This window comes from Mytilus edulis, chromosome 1 (genome assembly GCF_963676685.1).
Source record: "Mytilus edulis chromosome 1, xbMytEdul2.2, whole genome shotgun sequence".
Classification (NCBI taxonomy): Eukaryota; Metazoa; Mollusca; class Bivalvia; order Mytilida; family Mytilidae; genus Mytilus; species Mytilus edulis.
Window position 1 is genome coordinate 81,983,693 of NC_092344.1, and position 23,180 is coordinate 82,006,872.

General features: G+C 32.2%; 2 protein-coding genes across 4 annotated transcripts; one reads left to right on the forward strand and one right to left on the reverse strand.

The window, feature by feature from the left end:
* Positions 1-567: 567 nt before the first annotated feature.
* On the reverse strand, positions 568-9,232 carry LOC139491944 (uncharacterized). 3 transcript variants are annotated; one of them, XM_071279893.1, is made up of 4 exons: positions 9,108-9,232; positions 6,609-7,026; positions 2,021-2,215; positions 568-971 (listed from the first exon to the last, which is right to left on the reverse strand). In XM_071279893.1, exons 2-4 carry the CDS (start codon positions 6,978-6,980, stop codon positions 618-620), a joined length of 921 nt encoding a protein of 306 aa, XP_071135994.1. In that variant the 5' UTR covers positions 6,981-7,026; positions 9,108-9,232; the 3' UTR covers positions 568-617. The 3 variants fall into 3 exon arrangements, with proteins under 3 accessions (XP_071135994.1, XP_071136002.1, XP_071136011.1); XM_071279901.1 differs by having other exon boundaries at positions 8,981-9,218; XM_071279910.1 differs by having other exon boundaries at positions 9,086-9,177.
* A 4,914-nt stretch (positions 9,233-14,146) lies between these two features.
* Positions 14,147-23,180, forward strand: LOC139491955 (galactoside alpha-(1,2)-fucosyltransferase 1-like). The gene is made up of 3 exons (XM_071279925.1): positions 14,147-14,234; positions 17,362-17,401; positions 21,984-23,180. The coding sequence occupies exons 1-3, from the start codon at positions 14,223-14,225 to the stop codon at positions 22,928-22,930; spliced, it is 999 nt and encodes a 332-aa protein (XP_071136026.1). The 5' UTR covers positions 14,147-14,222; the 3' UTR covers positions 22,931-23,180.

Consider the following 23,180-nt stretch of genomic DNA (forward strand, 5'->3'; position numbering starts at 1 on the left):
ACGTAAAATACACCCTTGTAGATTTCGAAAAAGAGCTGATGCACTCGCACCCGAAAGTGGATAGAAATAAATATAAGTTGTTATAACTTGTTTCCCAATCCACTATAAAATAAATATGTTTAAACTTATCTGGAATGGTATTTTACATCTGGGAATGGTCGAAATCTCCAGTTGGTGTCCTTTCGTCTGATGTGTTTATCATTTGATTTTGCCATTTGATTAGGGACAATTTGAATTTCCGCGGAGTTCAGTATATTTATGATATTACTTTTCACAAATATTGAGAACGAGTATATCTTGCATGAATTCTAATATTTTCACGCTGTCATCATACCTTAAATCCTGTACCCTAGATCACGAGCTCTAAAAACAATAGATGTGTAGATCATTTAAGATGTGATATTCGTACAAAAATTTTCTGAGTTGTGTTGATGAGTTTTATAGAGAATTTACTTTTTCAGAAAGTATTTCAATTGCTTTAAAGTTGTCTGATAAACAAACAAGGTATTTAATTGATTAATGCGTTGATATAATAATATATTTACAGAAATGCGAAAAGCAAGTAAATGTATTTGCCATCAGCATTAGAAAACTCTTTAATATGACAAGAAAGAACTTCATAATACTTTTTTTCTAAATATTATATCATTTGCATAACCATCGTAATGAGACATTCTGATAAGTGAGGAGTATCCGTTATTTTCTACAAAGCTTTTCAATTGTGTTTCCCCTCCTGGAACGTGTTTAAATTCAACTGTCATCATTTCAATATCTACTTTTCCAAATGGTATAGTCTTTAAAACTTGTAATTCAGCTCCCTCAACGTCCAGACTGAAGAAATCAACGTGAGTAACATTAATAGCCTTCAATATTGAATAGAAAGGGAAGCACTGCACATTCACAATGTCTTTTCCCTTGGAATTCTGGTCCTGTAATATCTTTCCAACACTGAAACTTTTTTTGAATTGCATCTGAAAAAATAAACGATACCGCGAGATTTCTACATGATTACAAAAATCTGTGAGATGCTAAAAAGAGAAAAGAAATGCGTCATAGTAAAGATTTGCAGAGACTTGTACAAGTTATACTTGTACACTATGTGTTTAGTCAAATCTTATTTCTTTTAATTTGCCAACTATATGTAAAAATGTGCTTTATGGATAGGGGTAGATATTAACGATGCAGCAATCAAAGAAATAAACAATCCTAAAAACGTTTCTTTGTGTAGTCTTCACCAATGACATATTTTCAAACTTTCAATCGACCAGAGAGTAGAAAGCTGTGAATGAATTTATAAAGAAATCACCCATCAGTTCCATATCACTAAACGTGAAAAACATTATAAGAGATAACAAAATACAAAAACCAAAAGAAAATCACTGAAGAGTAGCGTGACCTAGGGAAAATAGATGACGATCAACCTGACCTTGGACAAAAAAAGAAAACCACCGACGATGATTTTGACCGTGGACATATGCAGTCATTGACACGAATTATGATATAAAACAACAGTCTTAAGACGAGGAATTTGATCCTGGTCAACAAAATCTACTCAATACGATTTTAATCTGGGGGCATAGACAACCACTGTCGATAATCATGAACAAGTTAAAAAACAATCCGACAAGGTTTCAGGCATCGTACAGAGACAACGACTAACGAGGATGGACACCATACTTAACACACCTAATAACGATAAGACTATACTTAAACGAAGACTATCATTGACGAGGATCTTGACTCCAGACAAATACATCAAGAGACGAAGATTTCTAAGCTTGAAAATTACATAAACTGCTGAGAACTCTAACCTTGCACAAAGATAGCAACTGACGATGATACTGACAAGGTAAAGAACCTTGACGATGATATTGCAGGTGCACACACATTACCACTGACAAGGGTCAATACCTGTTAGAAAGACGAACTATGACAACGTATCTGATTATTGTCAACGACATCAACTGACAAGGATCCTTTATTACAGTATTTGTAACACACATATTCAAGATAAACCAACCTTTACTGGATATGGGTAAACACTGAGACAAGCGTTAATCGTAAATGCTTTTCTGTTCTTTTTCTTCACTAACTTGTAGTTTGATGGGTCAGCCTCAATCAAAAGACCATTCCAATTCCTCAGGCGTTCAAAAATTAAGGTATTTGATCTGGTTTCCCCATCAAGTGCTCCACATTCAACGAAAAACCCGCCTCTCTAAAAGAGTTATAAAAGTTAGTTTACTTTATAATAGATATCCATAACACCAAAAATAGAGAACCATTCAAATCGGCAAATCTTGGTGATACTCGCAAGTTGGTATTTTGTTTTATATAAATCGTTATAGGTATATACGAAAGTGAAAAAAAAATATAAGCTGCTATAATTTGCTTTCCTAAAAATGCCTCAACAGAATATATTTGTATTTTCATAGTTTTCAAAATCAATCATCTTTTATCACTTCACATGCCAATAATGTATCTGTGTATATAGAGTGCTATTTTGTTTTTGAAAGTTGAGTATATGCGCTTTTCTCGAAAGAATTTAAGTATAAACTGGCAGTTAGGTAATTTCAAGAGAGGAAGAATACCCAGCTGTGAAATAGACATAATCAAAAGATAGTATTAGGTTAAAATATGTACCTAATAACAAAATTGAAACAATCCAGAACCCTGAAGAAATAGAAATTAAATCTATGTCAAGCACAACAATTGGAACGTTTTTCGGTGTGTAAATTGGGTACGGACGGAAGTCAATTGGAGATGTCAGATCTATTGATGAGTTATCAAATTTGCGATATATTTGTTTTGAAATTCTTTATGTCAAGTATTCAAATATTTAATACATTTTGAGATTTGTATTACTCGCTTTGGAATCGTCAGACTGCACTTAGTAGATATATTTATATACAATTCGAGCTATTGATAGCAAAATTAGTTGAACAGCATTAGCTTGAATTGTAGATCTAACGGACCAGCAAATTTAATACAGACTCATTATACAACACCCAAACAATGACAGTGTTGATAATACGATCTTCTTTATCAGTGTTTGGTTTATTCATCTGGATAATATGATTTTAATTTTTATGTCCGTAATGACTTCCTTTTATGGTATGGTGATCATTTTTGTCAATTCCATATTCTTCAGAATACCGATTTGAGAAATCAAGATTGAATGCTAAATACCTGTAGGAAGAAGATGTCTGCATGTTGACTAAAATTTACGAGTGGTGTCCTTGTATCGAAGATTAAATTAAGTAAACGTTTTGGCTAGTTTGTTATATCAAAAACCCTGGTGTGATGATTTTTCAGTAATACAGAGATTTTTTTTCTTAAAATCAAATACGTTGTTATATACACGAGCGAATGGAACAAGTTGAGATATATAAACACGATAATACCGCAGTCCCACTAGGCCACGAGCGCACTACGATTTGTGGAAAATGCAAATTTTGACGATTGAAGTGCGATCGCGTAGATCGCAGTAAGGTCGTAGTACAGTCGTGTTGAGGTCTTCATAATTGTGATGAGCGTGGCCAACTTTGAACATGTTCAAAAACAATCGTGGTGCGGTCGTGGCGAAATCAGGTCGTAGTAAAAGCTAAGTGAGAGCGCAATAAGGTCGTGGTAAGATCGCGGTACCATCATAGTGAGAGCGTACTGAAAACGCAATTCAAGTCTCAGCAACGTTACTACGACCTTTCTACGACCATCACGTTCTCACCGCGACCCAACAACGCTTCCACTACGACTTTACCTCATGCCATTCTCATCACGCTCTTCTTACTACCTTTACTCCAACAGGTCAACAATATTTAACATTTCTGTGTCATCTCTAATATCGTCGTTTGATCTTGATGTACCAGCAATAACTTGTGATTGCGTTTGGATTGGTCGGTCCGCATCTCTAATGGATTAGGATTCGATACTATCAGAGCTCTCTCGGCCTCTATCCCAACCCTACTACCACGTCCCCGAGTTTTAATAGATTTTGGTGGCATGGCTGATTTGTTTCCTAGAAATCTACTTATTAATGAGAAATACAAGGAATGGAACAGTATTCATATATGGAACACGACGTTATTGCTGAGATCGTAGTAAAACTAGTATGATTGCGGTATGAACGTTATATGATCGTGGCAAGAGCGTGCAATAATCGCAGTAGAAGCGTGTTTAGATCGTGTTGCAATCGGATAAATCGTGGTATGGTCGTAGTGAGAACGTGATGAGCGTAGTAAGATCTTGATAATCGTAGTAAGGTCGAAGGAAAAGTTTGGTGAGAACGTGAAATAATCGTAGCAGGATCGTTGTAGAAGCGTAATGAGATCATAGTAACATGGTGACCGCGACCTCACCACGATCTAAATTTATTTCAGATCGCGGTGAGCGTATTGCAATCGTGGTCTAGTGGGACTGGGGTTTAAAAGATGGTGACAATAACACACCATTATTTAAAAATGAATAATTAACGTAACAATAGGAATAGTAAATGAAAAATCATCTCTTTTATCGTGAATGTTGGTATTCAGCGTCCAGTTAAAGTTAAAGATGTCAAATTCCAGGATAGGACAGTGTTCATTGTTAGTATCTGCGTTATTTAATGTCAGTTCAGCAACATAGATATATTTAATATACATACTGAAGTCGTCATTATTGAAAGCCAAAATATCAACCAAATATCTTAAAGTGTTATAACAATTTTTGTATTTGGTGTTGTTGCGATGGGTCTGTGATGATTTCAGTCCTAAATTGAAATTCGTTACAATACAGATACAGATTCGAAATAAGTGGTACACAGTTAGTCCCCATTGGAATTCCGATAAGTAGACTAATCTCCACAGCGAAAAAAAAGTTTCAAGTTCAGTTATCGTATCAAAATAGGTCCAACAGATATAGTTCTTTTGTTTAATGTTACAAAAAGTTGACATAAAAGAGGTAGAACTCATATATTTGAATTATGATTTTTAAATGCCCATTTAACTAGGTGTGTTAATATTTTCCTAATGATATTATGTAGTATTTAGATTAGTAAATTCAAATCTTCGAACAGATTCGAAATCACCAATATACACATGCAAATTATCAAGTACTTCAAACAAACTGAAAATGCCAAATACAATATTAAGCTGGAGAGATTTCTTATGCATACAACTGAGATAAAAAGGGCAGAGTTTTCTTAACTTAAGTATTTATTAAGGAAAATCGTATACCGAGGGCCTTGCTTTATATTTTTATATATTTTTCGAAACTCAATCGGATAATTTAAACTAGAAACTATGACAAAAGTGATTATTTCAATTTTCAAAACATTGAATTTCTAAACACTAAAGCACCCTGTGCCACCATAGCATGGCATTTATATTTATCTTACCTCCTATACATTTCTAGGAATATGATTGGTTAAAATCGTCCTCGTGGAAACCGTGTATATTTGATATAAGTTAGTTGGGAGGCGGGGCTTATTTCATACACGGTTAATAGTGGAGTTACGTTCCTTTATATTCCATATAAGGTAATAAGTAGGCGGGCTTATTTCATACATGGTTAGTAGTGGTGTTACGTCCCTTTAGAAAAACAAAACAGTACTGAGAAAAAATCTTAAAGGTTTCAACAGACGAAGAAAGTGATGATAAACTAAAATAAATTCATAAAACACATTTGAATCTAACAAGTTGTCATTGTTGGCATCTGTTTTTGTAGGATCAAAGGAAGTAGTTTCTTAATCATGTAACTATTGTTAATGCTAACTGTATTGAAGACTGGCTCATTTTGTCTAAATTTTACACGTTAAGATAGTCGATAAGATAAATTCGTTACATAGTGGGCTAGTGACGTAATACGGTATATATGGTTCAGTAAATTCCATATATACTGTATTAGGTCACTAGCACACTATGTAACTAATAGTATCAGTTGAATACGAAACACACGTGCATATGAACCCTATAAAGAGTCTAGTACCAGGCCTAGGAATGTGATCCTCACACAAAAACAGTTCACAAAGAGTGGCGATTGAAGAATTATAACTTATTTACTGAGTCGTCACAAGTTATGGTTTACAGTGACATTTACTACATTGAATACAATGTGTCGGTGTCTCAATAATTTAACGACATGTTTTGGTGGTCTTGATCTTTAGATCAAATATATTCGTTTGATCTGTATTGTTCGTTTATGATATATTCTAGGTTATGACATTTATTCCAGTGTGAATGTACCTGGCGAGTGGTGCTTGCATAGCAAGAAACGCTACCCTGTCGACGCACTCGATATCGCTCTTTTGATAGGTCACACAATTCAATATGTTTGTTCTTTTTCCTTGATTTGACTATTTTTATCGATTTATAAAAGAGGGACGAAAGATATCAAAGGGACAGTCAAACTCATAAATCTAAAACAAACTGAAAACGCCATGGCTAAAAATGAAAAAAGATAAACAAACAACAGCACACACGACACAACAAGAGTTGAGCATATATAAACTTCTGTCATTTAAAAAAATGGTAACGACAAGTTTGAGCTATGATTTTTTTTGCGGAACTGTAGATGCTGTCACTAAAAACACAGAAACAAAAACGCTTCATATTGAAAACACCAAACATACGTACCTTAAAATTTAATCGGTTATCAGCAAACGCAGCTTGTCCAATGGACGGATCTAATAATTGAGGTTTGTTAAGATTGTATGGTTGGTCTGACGGATTTTCTATCCAGTAATTCCGTATTAAACTGATTAACCTTGGGTCGTCCATATCAACCTTTTGTTTATTGAGGATGTCCATCTGTTCAAGGTAGTCGTCTTTATTTCTTAATTGATTGATGGAAGTTTTAGCTGGAGAATCGACAGTAGAACTAGGTACCATTTTGTCTAACGAAAATTTATAAGATTGTACCGTAATCCAAAAGCAAAATATACAAAGTGCGGAAATTGCACCAACTTTGTAATTTTTGAAATAAATCATTGTGTGTTTCATAAGCATTTGAACTATAACGGATTTCTTTTTGCACCTTACGTTTTGTCTTTAGCTGCAATTAAAATGTACACATTTTTTATAAGAAAACATATAAATCTAGAACCGAAAACAAAATCGAAGTCAACTGGTATATAAAAAGAGAAAAAAAAAAAAACAAACACACCATGGGAAAAATTTATAAGCCCAATTAACAAAGCTATATCATTTATCAAAATATCATTGTACGGTAGCAGGTTTTCTACAACAGGTCCGAAAAACTGTCGATAAAATGTCATTCATCAACTTCCATTGCACTAATATAAGATGATGACGATGAGTTTATCTACATACAATCATTTGTTCAAACATACTTTGATGTTGACCTTATCACCATTTATAACTTTCAAATTGTAGATTTTCCTTTTGATTGCATTGTGGCTTTAACATTCTATTTAATAGTTTACATGTATCTGCTTTGAAATATGCGAATTAAAAGGAATAAAATTATTTTTAATCAACGTAGTATTACCTTTGCTGAAAAAACTCAGCAGAGATCATGAGTTGGGTCAAAATATCTTTCTCTACTCTATCACACATAGAACGTGGATACAGAGTAGCATATATATGAGAACTAAACTTTACGAGACAAAGGATGATTTCAATTTTCCAATTAAAAAAATCCAAATCCAGAAGCAACACTCCCACAGCGCCGGTATATGTAGTATATATTAGCCTGTTGATACGTTATTCAAGGGCGTGCGTTTTCTTTTGTATTTTTCTTTAAAGCGGGTTACAACGTATAAAGAACCAATTGCACTAAAGGGTCAAAGTAATGTCCATTATTGTTTTTTTTCTTACGTTGTTGTTATATTTGGCCATGTAACATACAATGTCTGACTTGGATTTTCGAATAGCCCATTAAATCTAATCTCTTTGTTATATTATATATATTCTTCTCACAAAAGATAAAAAAAATGACTATTAACATGAATTTCCCTGTCATACCTATAGCTAACAAAATAAACTTTTTATAGACTTGTGTTGCAAGTACAGCAGTATCACATTAAAAAAAAAAGTACAAGATATCCTTGTAAAGAATTATGACAATACATTTCAATTGAAAATTCTAAACCATATGTACCAATTTGACAAATGCTACACACATTTAAATCTACAAAACAAATTCTGATCAGTATAACTATAAACTACATTGAGAACAATGCGGATAACATACACATATAATGGCACATTAATAAACACGAAATCGATGGATGTTTTTTTTTTTTTATATATATATATGTCCACTTATTCTTTGCACATTCCAACTGACTTTAAGCTTATCCTTATGTTTTTATTCTATAATAGTGTCCAACGTTACGGGGACGTAGGATTGCTCAGAAGGAGGGGCGAAAAATACCAGAGGACAGTCAAACTCATAGATTGAAAAAAACCGACAACGTAATGGCTAAAATTAAAGAGACAAACAGACAAATAATAATACACAAGACACAACATAAAAAACTAAATACTAAGCAACACTAACCCCGCCAAAAAACTGGGGTGATCATGGGTGCTCCGGAAGGGTAAGCAGATCCTGTTCCACATGTGACACCCATCGTGTTGCTATTATGCTATTGCAAATCCGGTAAATAGTCCAATTCGGTAGTAGGTCACATTAAAAAAATGGGAAGGGTATTGTAGTTACGACATAAGGAACAAATCCGATATCATCTGTGAAACTGATGTTCCATAACGAAATAACCAGAATGTATGTGCCTGTACCAAAACAGGAGCATATATTCAAACGGTTTTTGTTGATTCACCGTATGTCATAACATTTTATGTTTTATGTTTAGTGTTATTTTAATATTTTAATAAATATAAGGTAGCACATTATCATGATTGTATTATCCTGTCATTTGTTTTTTAGTCAGTAACCAGTTAATGGAAAATGAAATTATTCCACACCTATGTTTGTCTCCTTTTGCGAAAGCCGATAAGGAGTATAGTTGTGCAGTATTACTTACTTCCATTTGTCAGTAGCTCTGTCTGTTAAGTTAACCTTGCTATCCTTATTATTTTTAAGTTGAGAGGTTTTTCTGAACGTTGTGACCCTTTAACATAATGAATACCTAGATATATCAGTTTCTGTACCTTATTTTCTAATATACATCAATCTGTTGTTTTAATGCGTACACAGATAAACCATTAAGAGTACCAATTCAAATTTGAAAGCAGTTCACCTTGAGCGATTTTTAAAGACTTGCATTGTCTGTTAATTTGACGATTTATTTCTCTCAAAATTCGGTTGGGTGACTTTTCATGAAAAATGAAAATGTGAAATTAGTGGTATTTTTAGATCAGTCTTTCTTTCAGAAAACACAAAGTGTAGTCAAAGGTTAAAGCTATTAAAGAATTGATAAAAAAATAAACTGTTTTGTTTTAAATTTCGATTCATATAACCGAAAGTGATTTCTTTGATTTTGGATTGATTGGAAATGTTTTGGTTTTAAGAAAGGGATGTTAAGAGTAAAGCACTTTTGATAATATATTATGTTAAGGATAGCAGAGTTGTATAAATTGTACATATAACAAATTAGGAGAAATAATTCATCCTTTTGCAAACAGTAAATACTTATAAAAATACCATATAATAGATATACGTGATAAACCGAAGTGGTGACTTACTACAGAATAAAAACGGATACATTTCATAAAGCAACCTAAAGCAGCACATAAAAATTCACAGCCGAGTCAGCCAAAGCCAATAATACTTCTTTTTCTTCAAAATACTGAACTGAGAAATGAAAAAATCAAAAGTCTTGATATCTTTATGTGATGAGTAAAATTAAAATAACGCATTTCAGATACCAGGATTAAAATTGTTTTCGCCAATGACACGTTTATATATACAAAAAAAAATTGACTACATTTTTTTTCTTCTACTGTGAATATATATTATTTAACTATCAACATTATAATAAAAAGTGGAGAAGAAACAATCACACACACATACACACACTCTCGCACTTGCATTAACATATATTAACTTGTGTATTTCAAAGAAAAAAGTTATCTTTGTAAAGATCTGCACTTTATGAACTGTAAGTTTCATTTTTTATTTTATATGATTTGAATCAAAAGTAATGGTGACTAATCAGTAAAAATGTAATCTACTGGGGCCCAGAATTTTTGAAAATAAGGTGTGGTACCATTTTTCTTTGCTATATAATGTTCATTTTCCTGATATTTTCTTATTTTTGCTAATAGTCCTATAATACTTGGTTTCTTTTCATACACTTTACATTTGTATATATAGTTCTTTGCAATAATAATGATCAAATTCAACAGTTAACTCTCATTTTGAAGACCAAGAAAAATGTCTTTCTTAGATAATGTAAATTTCACAAAATATCTTTTCAATTTTTGTGAAAAAGATTGCCATATAAAATGTGTTATTGGACATTCATAGAATAAATGCTCCATGGTTTCAGCATAAACCTTACAAATCAACACTTGCTATATGTGTACTTTATATTGAAAATGTTCTGCTATAAAAAAAAAAATATCAGCAAATTTGTAACTGGAAATTGACTGTATAATAATTTGTGACATGAGTATTGGTATACAATTACCAACAGAAAATATAAACTTACTTTAAATGTGTAATATTTATTTATTTATTATTGATGAACTGGCATAATCAGTCTATAAGGTTGGTTGTATGACACAATCTGTTTGCTTGCATGTGTACGCCCTGACCATATTTGTATTTTCTTTAATCTTCTATGCTGTTAATTGTTTTGTCGGTTTCTATTCGGTTCATGAACATGATGAATGTTGATTATACTTTTTCCATTCACCGCCTCGTTTTATACTGAAAATTATATGCTGGTTCTAAAGTTTATAAATTTTAAACTTCCGAATGAATAGTTTTATATCAATGACAGAACTATTGGTATGCACAATATAAATAAGTTATCATGTTCATATAATTAAGAGTACGAATATTATTTTTTTACAGTTCTAAAATTATCAATTTAAAAAATAAGATATGGTATGATTGTCAATGTGAAATGCTTCCCAAGAGACCAAAGGACGAACAACATATAGCCTTCAACAATGAACAAAGTACATACCGATTAGTCAGCTATAAAAGGCCCCGAAATGACAAATGGAAACAATTCATCACCAGAAAACTAACTACCACATTCACGTACAAAATACTGAACGAAAATCAAATATGTAACATACATGTAGCAACAAACGACAACCACTGAATAACAGACTACTGTCTTTGGACAGGCACATACATACAGGATGTGGCAAGGTTAAATATATAAAAAGTAAAATCACAAAAATACTGAACTCAGAGGAAAATCAATTTGAAAAGTCCATAATCACATGGCAAAATCAAAAAACAAAACGCATCAAAAACGAATGGACAAGAACTATCATATTCCTGACTTGGTACAGGCATTTTCAAATGTAGAAAATGGTGGATTAAACCTGGTTCTATAGCGCTAACCCTCTCACTTTAATAACAGTCTCATCAAATTCCGCTACATTTACATGATGCGTTAAATAAACAGTCACAATTAATAAAATAGTCAAAATATGGGTACATCAGTCATCATCGTATAACAACTTAACAGGACACAAAATTCAATCAATTTATATTCATAAGTGGGCGGCCAATCATCCTCTTAATTCCTTGGACAGTGGTGCAACAGAACTATACACGAACTGTACAAAACAATAGTCATGGTGAGATAGTGTTTAAATGTTATTCACCAACATTTGAAAATAAGTATATATAAGCCAGCGTTAAAAAATGTTTGAGAAAATGTGAAGCTTTGATAACATAAGAAAAATGTTTTACTCTCAATATGTTGGTCTTATATTTTTCTACGGGGGAAAAAAGAAAGAAAAATTCAAAAGTTAATTTAAGAAATAATCTGAGAGATATGAAATTATGTGGTATGAGTGACAGTTATACAACTCTCCACCCAAGTCACAATTTGTAAAATGTTTATCATTAATGGCCAAAGAACCTTGGCTCACACTGAACAGCGAGCTATGAATGGCCAAAAATGACTAGTGTAAAACCATTCAATAGGAAAACCAATATATATGAAAAACGAGAAACGAGATACTTATATATTTACAGATCTAACATCGTTGAGTTGACATTCAGACGAATAAAATATACAGAATGTGTGTTCGGCCTTGTATCATTATCACTGATGTCTGATGGGAAAACAATCTGTCGTAGAGTTGTAACTGGCTCAGATGTACTTATTATTTATGTATAATTATCTCTGTGACTGTATCCTCCATTAATTTGTAAGATATAAAGGCAATAGTAGTATTAAGAAAAAACAAATCTGGGTTACAAACTTAAACTGAGGGAAACACATCAATTTTAAGAGGAAAACAACGAAACAACAGAAACACTGAAGTGCAACAAAACAACAAACGACAATGCACCACACACAGCAAAGAAATGTAAGATTACAACTGCCATTTTCCTGACTAGGTACAGGACATTTTTAGAAAAAAATGGTGGGTTGACCCAAACCTCGCGCTTTTATGGAAATGTTTAATATAACCCTTAAATGACAACATATCATGATAGAGCTACAGTACCAATTAATGCAAGAACATGATGATAGAGACAGACACAAGTAAACAATGAAATAAAACATTTCGTCATGCTAATAGTTATCAAAGGTCAGGCTTATGATCTAAGACAACAGACGTGTGTATCGTCTTCATAAGACCAATCAGTGAAGCTCAGATCAAAACATTAAAGAGAGCCAAACAATTCCAAAGTTGGTGAGCATTGATGAACCAAAATTCCAAAATGTTGTGCCTCTACGATAGATAATTCAGGTGATCTGTAACGATTCCATCTGCATTCCTTATATATTATGTATAGCCTTACAACGCTAAATCAAAACTGACGAGGAAAGATAACATCCGTTAACCGAAAGCTTTATGATTGTAGAACCGAGATGGTCGAGTGATCTAGCGCGTCAGGCAGAGTTCAGGGCGATTTGGTGCCACGATATGATTAGTAGCATGAGTTCGAATCCCGTCCAGGAAAGAACAAACAAAAATTTGCTTCTGCAAATATACAGATCAAACATTTTTTGCTGATATTTAGACGAATTATATATACAGAATACGACAGTTAATAAAATGTTACAACAACGACTTTGTGGAAAATCATTCCCAATAAATAGCATTGACCGATTTGAACTACTATTATATTTTAAATTTGATAACGACAAAGTAATTCCAACAGAGGCTAATTAATCAACATCCCCTCAAAAATAGCAGTTCGATAATGTTTAAATATATAAGTATGTATATACAAGATCTATCAATTGGATCGCCAGCGTAGGTGATATACAACTAAAAATAAGCATCAAATTCATAATTACTCCAAATGTCAGCACAGCAATTTTAAATCTGCAAGCTGGCCCTCTTCCAACTTATGCTATTTTCATGAATATTTTAATAAATGTAAAGGTTGTAGCTAAAATATATGTTTATCAATAAATTAAAAAAAAGAACAGATACAAAGTAGGACTACCGAAGTTAAATCTTTCACAATCTGATTGTACTTCCTTACTTATTACTGAAGTTATCATTTTCAAAACTGTTATGCTCTACTTTACAAGAAAGCACAAGAACAATCTTTTCAACATATGAGAGACTAAGATTTTATGTTAACTAAAACATTTCTAAGAAATATTGGAACATTTTTTAATATCAATATAAGAAGAGTACCAAAACCACATTTAAATGCGGCTAAACCGATATCTTTTGTTAGTATGTGATCTCCTAAACGTTTCCCCAGTACGTCAATATCTATTCGCATTCATCCTTTAAGGGGCAGCCTACTACTAATAGTATGACTGAAATTTGAATAACTTTTTATTCAGACGTGCACGAGAGAGGTCCGTAAAGCAAGTGACATGTTTATATGGTGTAATAATTGTGAAAGCAAATGTCTTAATTTATACGTTATTTTCTCTTGTTGTAAGTAAAATACTTCCAACCATAATTATATCAATGTTACAACAATTGACTATTTGCAATTTGTTCCTATATCAAAATTAATAATACGTTGATATCAATTTATATTCATAATGATAATAAAAAATGTTTATCGACTTGTTTTCCCATGATTGATTTTCTGCGTATTCAAATATTGTAAAAGAGTCACCAATATTAGTTACGGGAAACATTTCAGTATCAATGACAGAAAAGGTAACGAAAATTTCATCATTAGATAAATTTAAAAGAAATGACACAAAAACTTTAAATTGTGAGGCAAACGTAATTGCGAGACACAAGGTATTGATTTAAAACAAAGGAGTATAGACACACATATGTATATATAGATATAGAAATAAGAAGATGTGGTAAGAGTGCATATGAGACAATTCTCTGTCCAAGTAGCAATTTAGAAAAGTAAATCTTTATATGTCAAAGTGCGGTCTTTAAAACGGAGCCTTGGATCACACCGAACAGCAAGCTATAAAGGGCACCAAAATCACTGGCGTAAATAGATTCATCATAGATACCAATATTAAATTTTGTATCTACGTCAGACGCGCGTTTTGTCTACAAACGACTTATCAGAGATGCTCGAATCCAAAAAAGTTAAAAAGGCCAATAAAATATTAAGTTGGAGAGCATTTAGGACCAAAAATACTGAATGGTTTGCCAAATACTGCTCAGGTAAAACCATTCAAAATGGAAAACCAACGGTCTAATCTATATAAAAGTCAGAAACACTTATGAAGCACAACATCAAACGACAACTACTGAACATCAGACTCCTGACTAAAGATAGGTGCAAACAAATGCAGCGGGTTTAAAGGTTTTAATAGGTACCAACAACCCTTAACTAAAACAATAGTGTAATATCACACAACATGAAAGACACACTATACAATATCAATTAAAATGACTTAACTGAATCAAAAGACATATTAAAACAAGTGCACATACAATGAACAAATAAATATGATCTACAGTGTATGATACAATGTTAATACAAAATCAATAAAATAAGGGGTGAATGAATAAAGGCAACAGTAGTATACCGCTGTGAGATTTTTAACAATTTAAGCAAAAACATTTAAATAGAGAAGGGAAATATTTTTACAAAATGAATTATTTTGTTGTTCATAGTACGAAGAAGTAAAAATTTTAGTCATTCCAATAAATATGTCTTGAAAATCATGAATATATATTAAATGACTCTATAACCAATGCATTGAGGAATCAACGATAAAACGTAGCACGTAATGTGCCTCCTTTAAGAAAGGGTAATATTGTTCTGATCTTAAACAATTGAGACCACAACAAAGATATATTTTGTTTTTGTTTTAAACATTCTTATGATCAGAATATTGAAATATCATTTCAACATCAGTTTCTATTTTGTAAAAAGGGTAAGAAGAAACATTACTGATGTGATACTGACTTGCATGTCTATTCACCCGCATTTGATCCATGTTCATGTGACCTTTTATTTATGTTTGTTGGCGCTGGATTTCGCTTGTTCTCAGCATGTCAAGTAATTTAAAGAAATTTGAACCGATAAAATGATGATAGGGTGAACATCTACAGAAAGATTCTTCTGATTCAATAAATAAACTGATCGTAGATACCAGGATTAAATTAACATTCTATAAAATTATGTCTTATTTATGCCAGGGATTAATGATTTACATTGAATATGTATACTTTATCTATGAAATGAAATCAAACAGAAGAAAATAAAATCGACAATATACTGTTGCATGTGTCACCCGTTTATTTATATTTCATGTTTATCTTCTATTTCCATTATAAACACACCGTTGTCAAATGATTATCGTCAGTTTTTGTGTCTCATATCGATAGTTCATTAGATGACAGTAAAAAAATACTCAATCAATATTAAAATTTTATCACATATCTAGACACTGTACTTTCCATAAAACATTTGTAGTTTTGAATGTCGTTTCAGTGTATTCTAAATCTAATTTTCGAGTTTGAATTACTTAAGCGAAAGGCATTTGACAACCAATGTCCTTTTTTGATAATAAGTGATAACATAAACGGTACAAATTTTCCTGCAAAAGATGTGCATTTGGACAACCAATGTCTCATCTGTGATGCTGAAGGCCAAAATATTTGAAAATCAAAAGGTTATTAAACACACGAAGAGCTATCAATCAAAAAGGATCAAAATGGATCAAACAGTATAGCCAAAGCCGAGCAAGGAACAAGAGCTTTACGTGTGGGAAATTCATTCCTTAATTTTAAATAACTTCCCAAATTTTTTAGCTGCAAATTTTTATTAACAAAAAGTCCGAACCAATGTACTGGCTACCGGTCTGTTGATACTCTAGGGGACTATCGGTGACCTTTTAGACGACAGGCCTTTCACCAATCAAGCCAGAATTATAATGTAAAGTGTAGTTTCAGACTATGACTAGTCTGCGGTTAAAAATACTCAGGGGAAATAGATAACAAGTGGACACAGCTAAAGGACACAGTTGCGGGAATTCTCGCTACATTGAAAACCCATTGGTGGCCTTCAGCTGTTGTCTACTCTATGGTCGGGTTGTTGTCGCTTTGACACATTCCCCATTTCCTTTCTCAATCTTATCAAAAACTTATATGTCGACACAAGCTTAACACCCAATGGCCACAAGCTAAAATACAACGAAAAAACAAACAAGTTTACAAATCACTACATAGAACAGCAAAGCAACACAATCACCACAATAAACGATGGGTGACTAAAGATATAAAGTGATCCGGAACGGTTGTAAATCATGATCGACACTTTGCACATATCGTTTAAAAATGGAACAAACGAATTCGGTGATCTCACATTTTGCAAAATAAGGACACTTATGGTTACTACAATTGAAACATATCCATGTTCATCTTTGACACCACAACAGAGAAACAACTGACTGTTGATGGCATCCGTAAACTTGTTTGAAGAGAATTCTTCTACGAAACCACTTGAAACTCTTGCTTAATAAGCTTCCTTGTAAGCAGCAAGACTCTAGGAAATCAGGAAAGAAAACGTTATCGTTTGAATATGATATAAAAAGAGAGACATTTTCTCCATTTGCAGGTGCCGTATGATTGTTCCTACATAAAAATGGAAAGTGTACAATTGGAAAACTGAATTCACTTTAGTAAACGCACATTTCCACTTAAGGACTCAAAATATTATTATAATTACTTAACGCACAACATTATAACATAGCGTATATGTTTCTATCACTTGTCTATTTTGCTCTAACGTCTTAGAATTTACACTTGTGTTTAGTAGATATGACATCAAATATGAAAATACATTGTTTATAAGTATGTTTTTTAGACACAGCCTTTAAAACAGAAGCTGCTTTATTTAGCTCCATGTGAGTATTACATATGATTGAAAAGTGAAAGATTGTAGATTCATTAACATTTTGAAATAGACGTAAATAGATATCAAAGGTACCAGGATTATAATTTAGTACGCCAGACGCGCGTTTCGTCTATATAAGACTCACCAGTGACGCTCATATCAAAATTTATATAAAGCCAAACAAGTACAAAATTGAAGAGCATTGAAACATATTGTGTACTGCAGCAACGATAACAATTTTCCTCATTGTGTATTCATAAAAAAAGCCTTATAATGTATGTGGTCTTAAACATTTCACTATAGAAGTATGATCCATGTAAAACTATCAAACAGAACAACTAATCAAAGGATTTTATTACCAAAAACTTATTTAAGAATGGAATTTGAGTGTCACCAATGACTTTGTCAAAGACGAAATGCACGTTCGATGTACAAAATTGGAATCCTTGTATCTATGATGAGTTAATTTATTTATGTTGATCGGTCACGATCGAATATATTTTGATATTTCATTTCTTGGAAAAGATATTCTCTTTCTTTCCTGCTTTTTGAAAGCAGGGAAAAGAATCAAATCGACGGAACTGGATATTTTGTTATGCATCTTCAATTTGTTTTTAATACAACGTACGTCATCGACAGAGCCGTTGCAACACGTTTTGCGTATGATGTCAGATGACTGAAATTAGTTGATATGTTTCTCGGAATCACTCCCTGCAGTCAATAATATTCATTGCGTTATTTGAATGTAACTTCTGATTCATCTGCAATGTTAAATTTTAGTTATATCCTGTTGTTTCATAGATTTAGATTTTATCGACATACAAACATATTTAACCAACTTGTCACCACTTTTGATTTTGTCAATATGTATATAAAATGTGATTTCTACAGAGCACAGTTTATTTTTTTGCTCTATTTAAGGTGAATTTGATTTGTATTTCAAATTTTATATGTATGCATGTATTTGGGAATGAATGTTTTGAAATATATCAACAAATATGAATAATAAAAAGTAAAGTCACAAAAATACTGAACTTAGAGGAAAATCAATTCGGAAAGTCCATAATCACATGGCAAAATCTAAAAACAAAACGTATCAAAAGCGAATGGAACTGTCATATTCCTGACTTGGTACAGGCATTTTCAAATGTAGAAAATGGTGGATAAAAAAAACTAGATATTTGATAATACAACAGAAACGTAACGAAGCTCAAATGAATTAAACACCATCTATGTGTTAATTTAAATCTTGAACAGTTAATATATACATTTTGTGTATATGCAGAATGTGTATATGTAAATCGCTTCAAGGTAAAAATCTTGGAATTAATTAAAATTAAAAAACCCCAACTATTTCCAGTTACTTCGTAAACGACAAAAATGTGGGATCTCACTTATAAGCAACAATAAGTATGATATCGACAGTAAGACTAGTTTTACAACAAGCAGCGACACGAAAACGACTTCGTTTCAAAAAATCAAACTGTTCAGATTATTTCAAATAAATAATTATAAAAACATGCATTGAATGATTTTTATGTCCCATTTTAGCGCATTATGCTATCTGTTCTATGCGTCCGTTCGTTCGTTCCTTCGTTCGTTCGTCCGTCTGTCCCTCTTCAGGTTAAAGTTTTTGATCGAGGAAGTTTTTGATGAAGTTGAAGTCCAATCAACTTTAAACTTAGTACACATGTTCTTTATGAAATGATCTCTCTAATGTTAAAGCCAAATTAGAGACCTCCCCCGATTTTCACGGTCCATGGAACATAGAAAATGATAGTGCGGATGGGGCATCCGTGTACTAGGGACACAATCTTGTTTTTTAAGTTTTAAAAGTTATTTACATAGGACTGACTTTGATAAAAAAAATAAAATAAATGGAAAGCGTAGGAGCCAGAAGAGGTGTGTTTAACTATTTTTCTGTCGGCGTCATATCCATGAATGTGTGATCTAGGCATTAGGGTTACTAGTTAAGTGACTACTGGGCAGTCATCGATCAGTTACCGACTGTTAAGAACACGTCTAACTCACGTCACCAATTTGGCCCACTTATAGTGAAAACCTTTGATTGGCCAGATTGGTTGGATTGATCGTATTAAACTCTACTGCGTCTCATGTTGAAATCATACATAGAAAAATACGAATTGTTTAATTACGGAAGCCTGAAATTTGATTTAATAATTATGTAGCAAATATTTCGAAACTAACATTTTATTTTTGTTACAACAGAAGAGAAATATGAAGATGGATTAAAATCCATATCTTATTAAATAATTTTCATTGTTGTTGATATATTGACATATGTTTTAACCTGATGAGTTCTAAAACTATGTTTATCTTTTTGAATATTAAACTTGCCGAAAATGCTGTAAAAATCCACATTTTCAAATTTCGGTGAATTATAATCGATATGCAAGTGTGACATTCTATAAAGTGTTAACAAAATATGAACTATATTTTCACTTCAAATTCATCATACTTTTAAGAGAACAATCAATTTTGATTTTCGAAATTATTATTTTCCCATTGACGGTTATTGGTTTCCATTAAATGTTAATGAAATGAAGAAATAGAATTAATTGCATAACAGTGTGGTCGACAGTAAAACGTCTGTAGGTTGTAACTTGTTTGTCAACAGCTATGATTTTATGCTCACCCAGTCTGTCAGAGGCCTTCCAGTGGGGATTGAAATATTCACTTGTTACACATTCCGATACTTAAAATGAAACTTTCTTTTTACAAAGCTTGAAAGGAATTTGTTTTAAATATTTATTATAATCATCACATACAACCGTGTCATTTATAAGAATAATAATGTTCAGAGATGATATTATTTAATAACAATAAAAAAATAGGTTTATCCATTGTAAAAAAAAACTATTAAGTTGATGGGGTTAATTGACAAAATATCTCATTGATTAAAGGCACAACTACTTCTACGGTGTGATCATTTAAGAATGGCCTACTATTTATTCAATGCGTATACATGTGGGTTTTGTTTGTGAAGAGTTCTGGATAATTAAAAAATCATTTGATTTCTTTGTTTAATACCATAAAACGATTCATTCTTTCAGATATTTGTCACTTTGCCTTATCTTCAAGTCCAACACAATTTCTCACGTTTCTTACAAGACTTATATTCTTGAGATGTATTCTTTTGTTGAGATGTAGATAGATGTAGGAAGATGTGGTATGAGTGCCAATGAGACAACTCTCCTCCCAAGTAATAATTCATAAAAGTAAACCATTATAGGTCAAGGTACGACCTGCAACACGGAGCCTTGGCTCACACCGAACAGCAAGTTATAGAGGGCCCGTAAACTACTAGTGTAAAACCATTCAAACGGGAAAACCAACGAGAAACGAAAAACACATATGAACTACATAAACAGACGACATCATGCATTGTAACTTTTAAAGCCAATTAAGTAAAAAAAATAATCTGAAAGAACGTGCGATATCATATTAGGAAAATTGATGGTCAAACCATAACAAAAAATCAAGTAAAGAATTTTAAGTATTCAACCTTTATAGCTTGCTGTTCGGTGTGAGCCAAGACTCCGTGTTGAAGGCCATATTTATTTATTTTCAAATTACAAAGGTTATTCCTGATTAGTATTTCTAATTATTTTATTTAGGCATTTAGAACCTTTGGTGACCTCACAGTTTAAATTTCTATGATAAGTACGTCGTGAGCAGTGGGCATTACAGACGACGTTCACCTAATTTTCCCCAGTCAATGAATGGCCATAGCTACACTGTTATGAATTTCATTCTAATTGAACTCTTACTTAAAACACAGAAATGTTTATCTTTATTCTTATATCATTCAAATATCATTAAATAAACTCATCATAGAAACAAGGATTACAATTTTATATTTACGCAAGAAGCGCGTTTCGTCTACAAAAAACTCATCAGATACGCTCGAATCAAAAAATGTTTAAAAGGCAAAATAAAGTACGAGGTTCGAGAGCATTCGAGACCAACAATTCCTAAAAGTTTTGTCAAAAAAAAAAAGAATTATACAGAGACAAACGATAAATGCAAAATGTCATTCATCACACATATACGTTTATGCATCGATATCTTCAAAATGTTGACATTTTATATATAATAAAAGTAACTTATCTAGATAGGATTAATTGCAAATTACGTTCCATTAGTTCTGATAAAAAGAGAAATATTTGCATTTTTAAACATTTGCATAAATAATTAAGTCTTGCTATGAAATTCATTATATTTTTTTATATAGAAAACAACCCATCTTACTGTACAAACAAGTACAAAAAACTATAGACGATTTATGATTTCCTTTCAAACAAATAAATAATTGCACTAATTTCAAACATAAATATAGCCGTCATAAGCTATCTATTATTCAAATACTTAACAATAAAAATCTTAGTAAACAACTTATTTATTGACTTTTTATTTCAATCTATTTGGTTTGAATAGTTTATAATCTTTCTGTCCGCAAAATTGTCTTAACGTTTCTTTTTCTGAATCGATGTATTGCTATTAACTATCACATCTAAACATTTTATTGATATTGTTTACTCTATAATCTTTCGTGTTTTTTTCATTTTTAGGTATTCTGTTACTTTTTTCCGTTTACGCTCTCCTCAAACAACTCTTTGTTAGATCAACGGAAACCAACTCACCAGTGCCTTTATTCAGTAGAGAAATGTCATCAACATATTCTTATAGAGTAACAGAAAAAAAGAAAGGGTCAATATGTCCTATTTTACAAGCTGGTCTCGGAAATAGACTTTTTCAATTTTCTACTTCCTTCGCTGCTGCAAGAAATAAACAAATGGAGCTTATCATACCGTTCGATGCTGACATCCGAAAAGTGTTTCAAATTAATGTGACATTCGCTAAATCAAAAGGATTATGTAAGGGATTTCGAAAAGTGTTAGATAAAGCACATGCAACTTACGACAGAAGTTTACTAAATTTTAGTTCTACAGATAATATTCAACTTGGAACTGGACTTCAGTCATGGAAATATTTTAATATGTATGATAGGCAGATTCGGAAGCAATTAACATTTCGAAAGAATATACAGAATACTGCAGAGCAGACGATTTTAGAAATACTACAGAGACGAAAAATTAGTTCACGCAAGAATATTACTTTGGTAGGAGTTCATATAAGAAGAGGGGATAAAGTTGGAAATCACGACGGATTCAACATTGCTACACCCGAGTATTTAAATAGATCTGTTAGTTATTACGCTAAAAAGTATGCAAATGTATTATTTCTAGTAATATCAGATGGTATGGATTGGTCTAAAAATAATATGCCTTCTCATGTACCTGTAGAATTTATATCCTTAGGTAAACGAGAATTTGATATGGCAACTGTCGTTGCTTGTGACCATACAATCATGACAATAGGAACTTTTGGTTGGTGGATCGGTTACTTGACTGGTGGCGAAGTGGTGTACGTAAAAGATGCTGCAAAAAAGGGATCACGATTTGAACGAATAATTAATTTTGAAGACCATTTCTATCCACAATGGGTAGGACTTTAATAAAGCAAAGGTTGGCAAACATTTTCTGATTGTCTTATTTACCTTATAACACAAACATATACGATATTTCGTATGTATACCTGATCTCGAACGTCTGGTATTTAAATTTAAGAAAAAGGCAATGCGAATAACAAGAGAATCCCATAAAAAATATTGAACTTTCTAGATCATACACAATACAATTTGTTAATCAATGAACATTTGTATGTGACAAAATTAATACAAATTAAACTTTGGTTGTTTTATATTA

What these genes read in the sequence shown, in the direction of transcription:
- LOC139491944 (XM_071279893.1), bottom strand. Translation starts at nt 6,980, where the DNA reads ATGCTTATGAAACACACAATGATTTATTTCAAAAATTACAAAGTTGGT. An exon ending in ATAACCGATTAAATTTTAAG is followed by an intron (nt 2,216 to 6,608) that starts GTACGTATGTTT and finishes TAACTCTTTTAG; the next exon opens with AGAGGCGGGTTTTTCGTTGA. An exon ending in TTTACCCATATCCAGTAAAG is followed by an intron (nt 972 to 2,020) that starts GTTGGTTTATCT and finishes TTATTTTTTCAG; the next exon opens with ATGCAATTCAAAAAAAGTTT.
- LOC139491955 (XM_071279925.1), top strand. An exon ending in GCTGCTTTATTTAGCTCCAT is followed by an intron (nt 17,402 to 21,983) that starts GTGAGTATTACA and finishes TTTCATTTTTAG; the next exon opens with GTATTCTGTTACTTTTTTCC.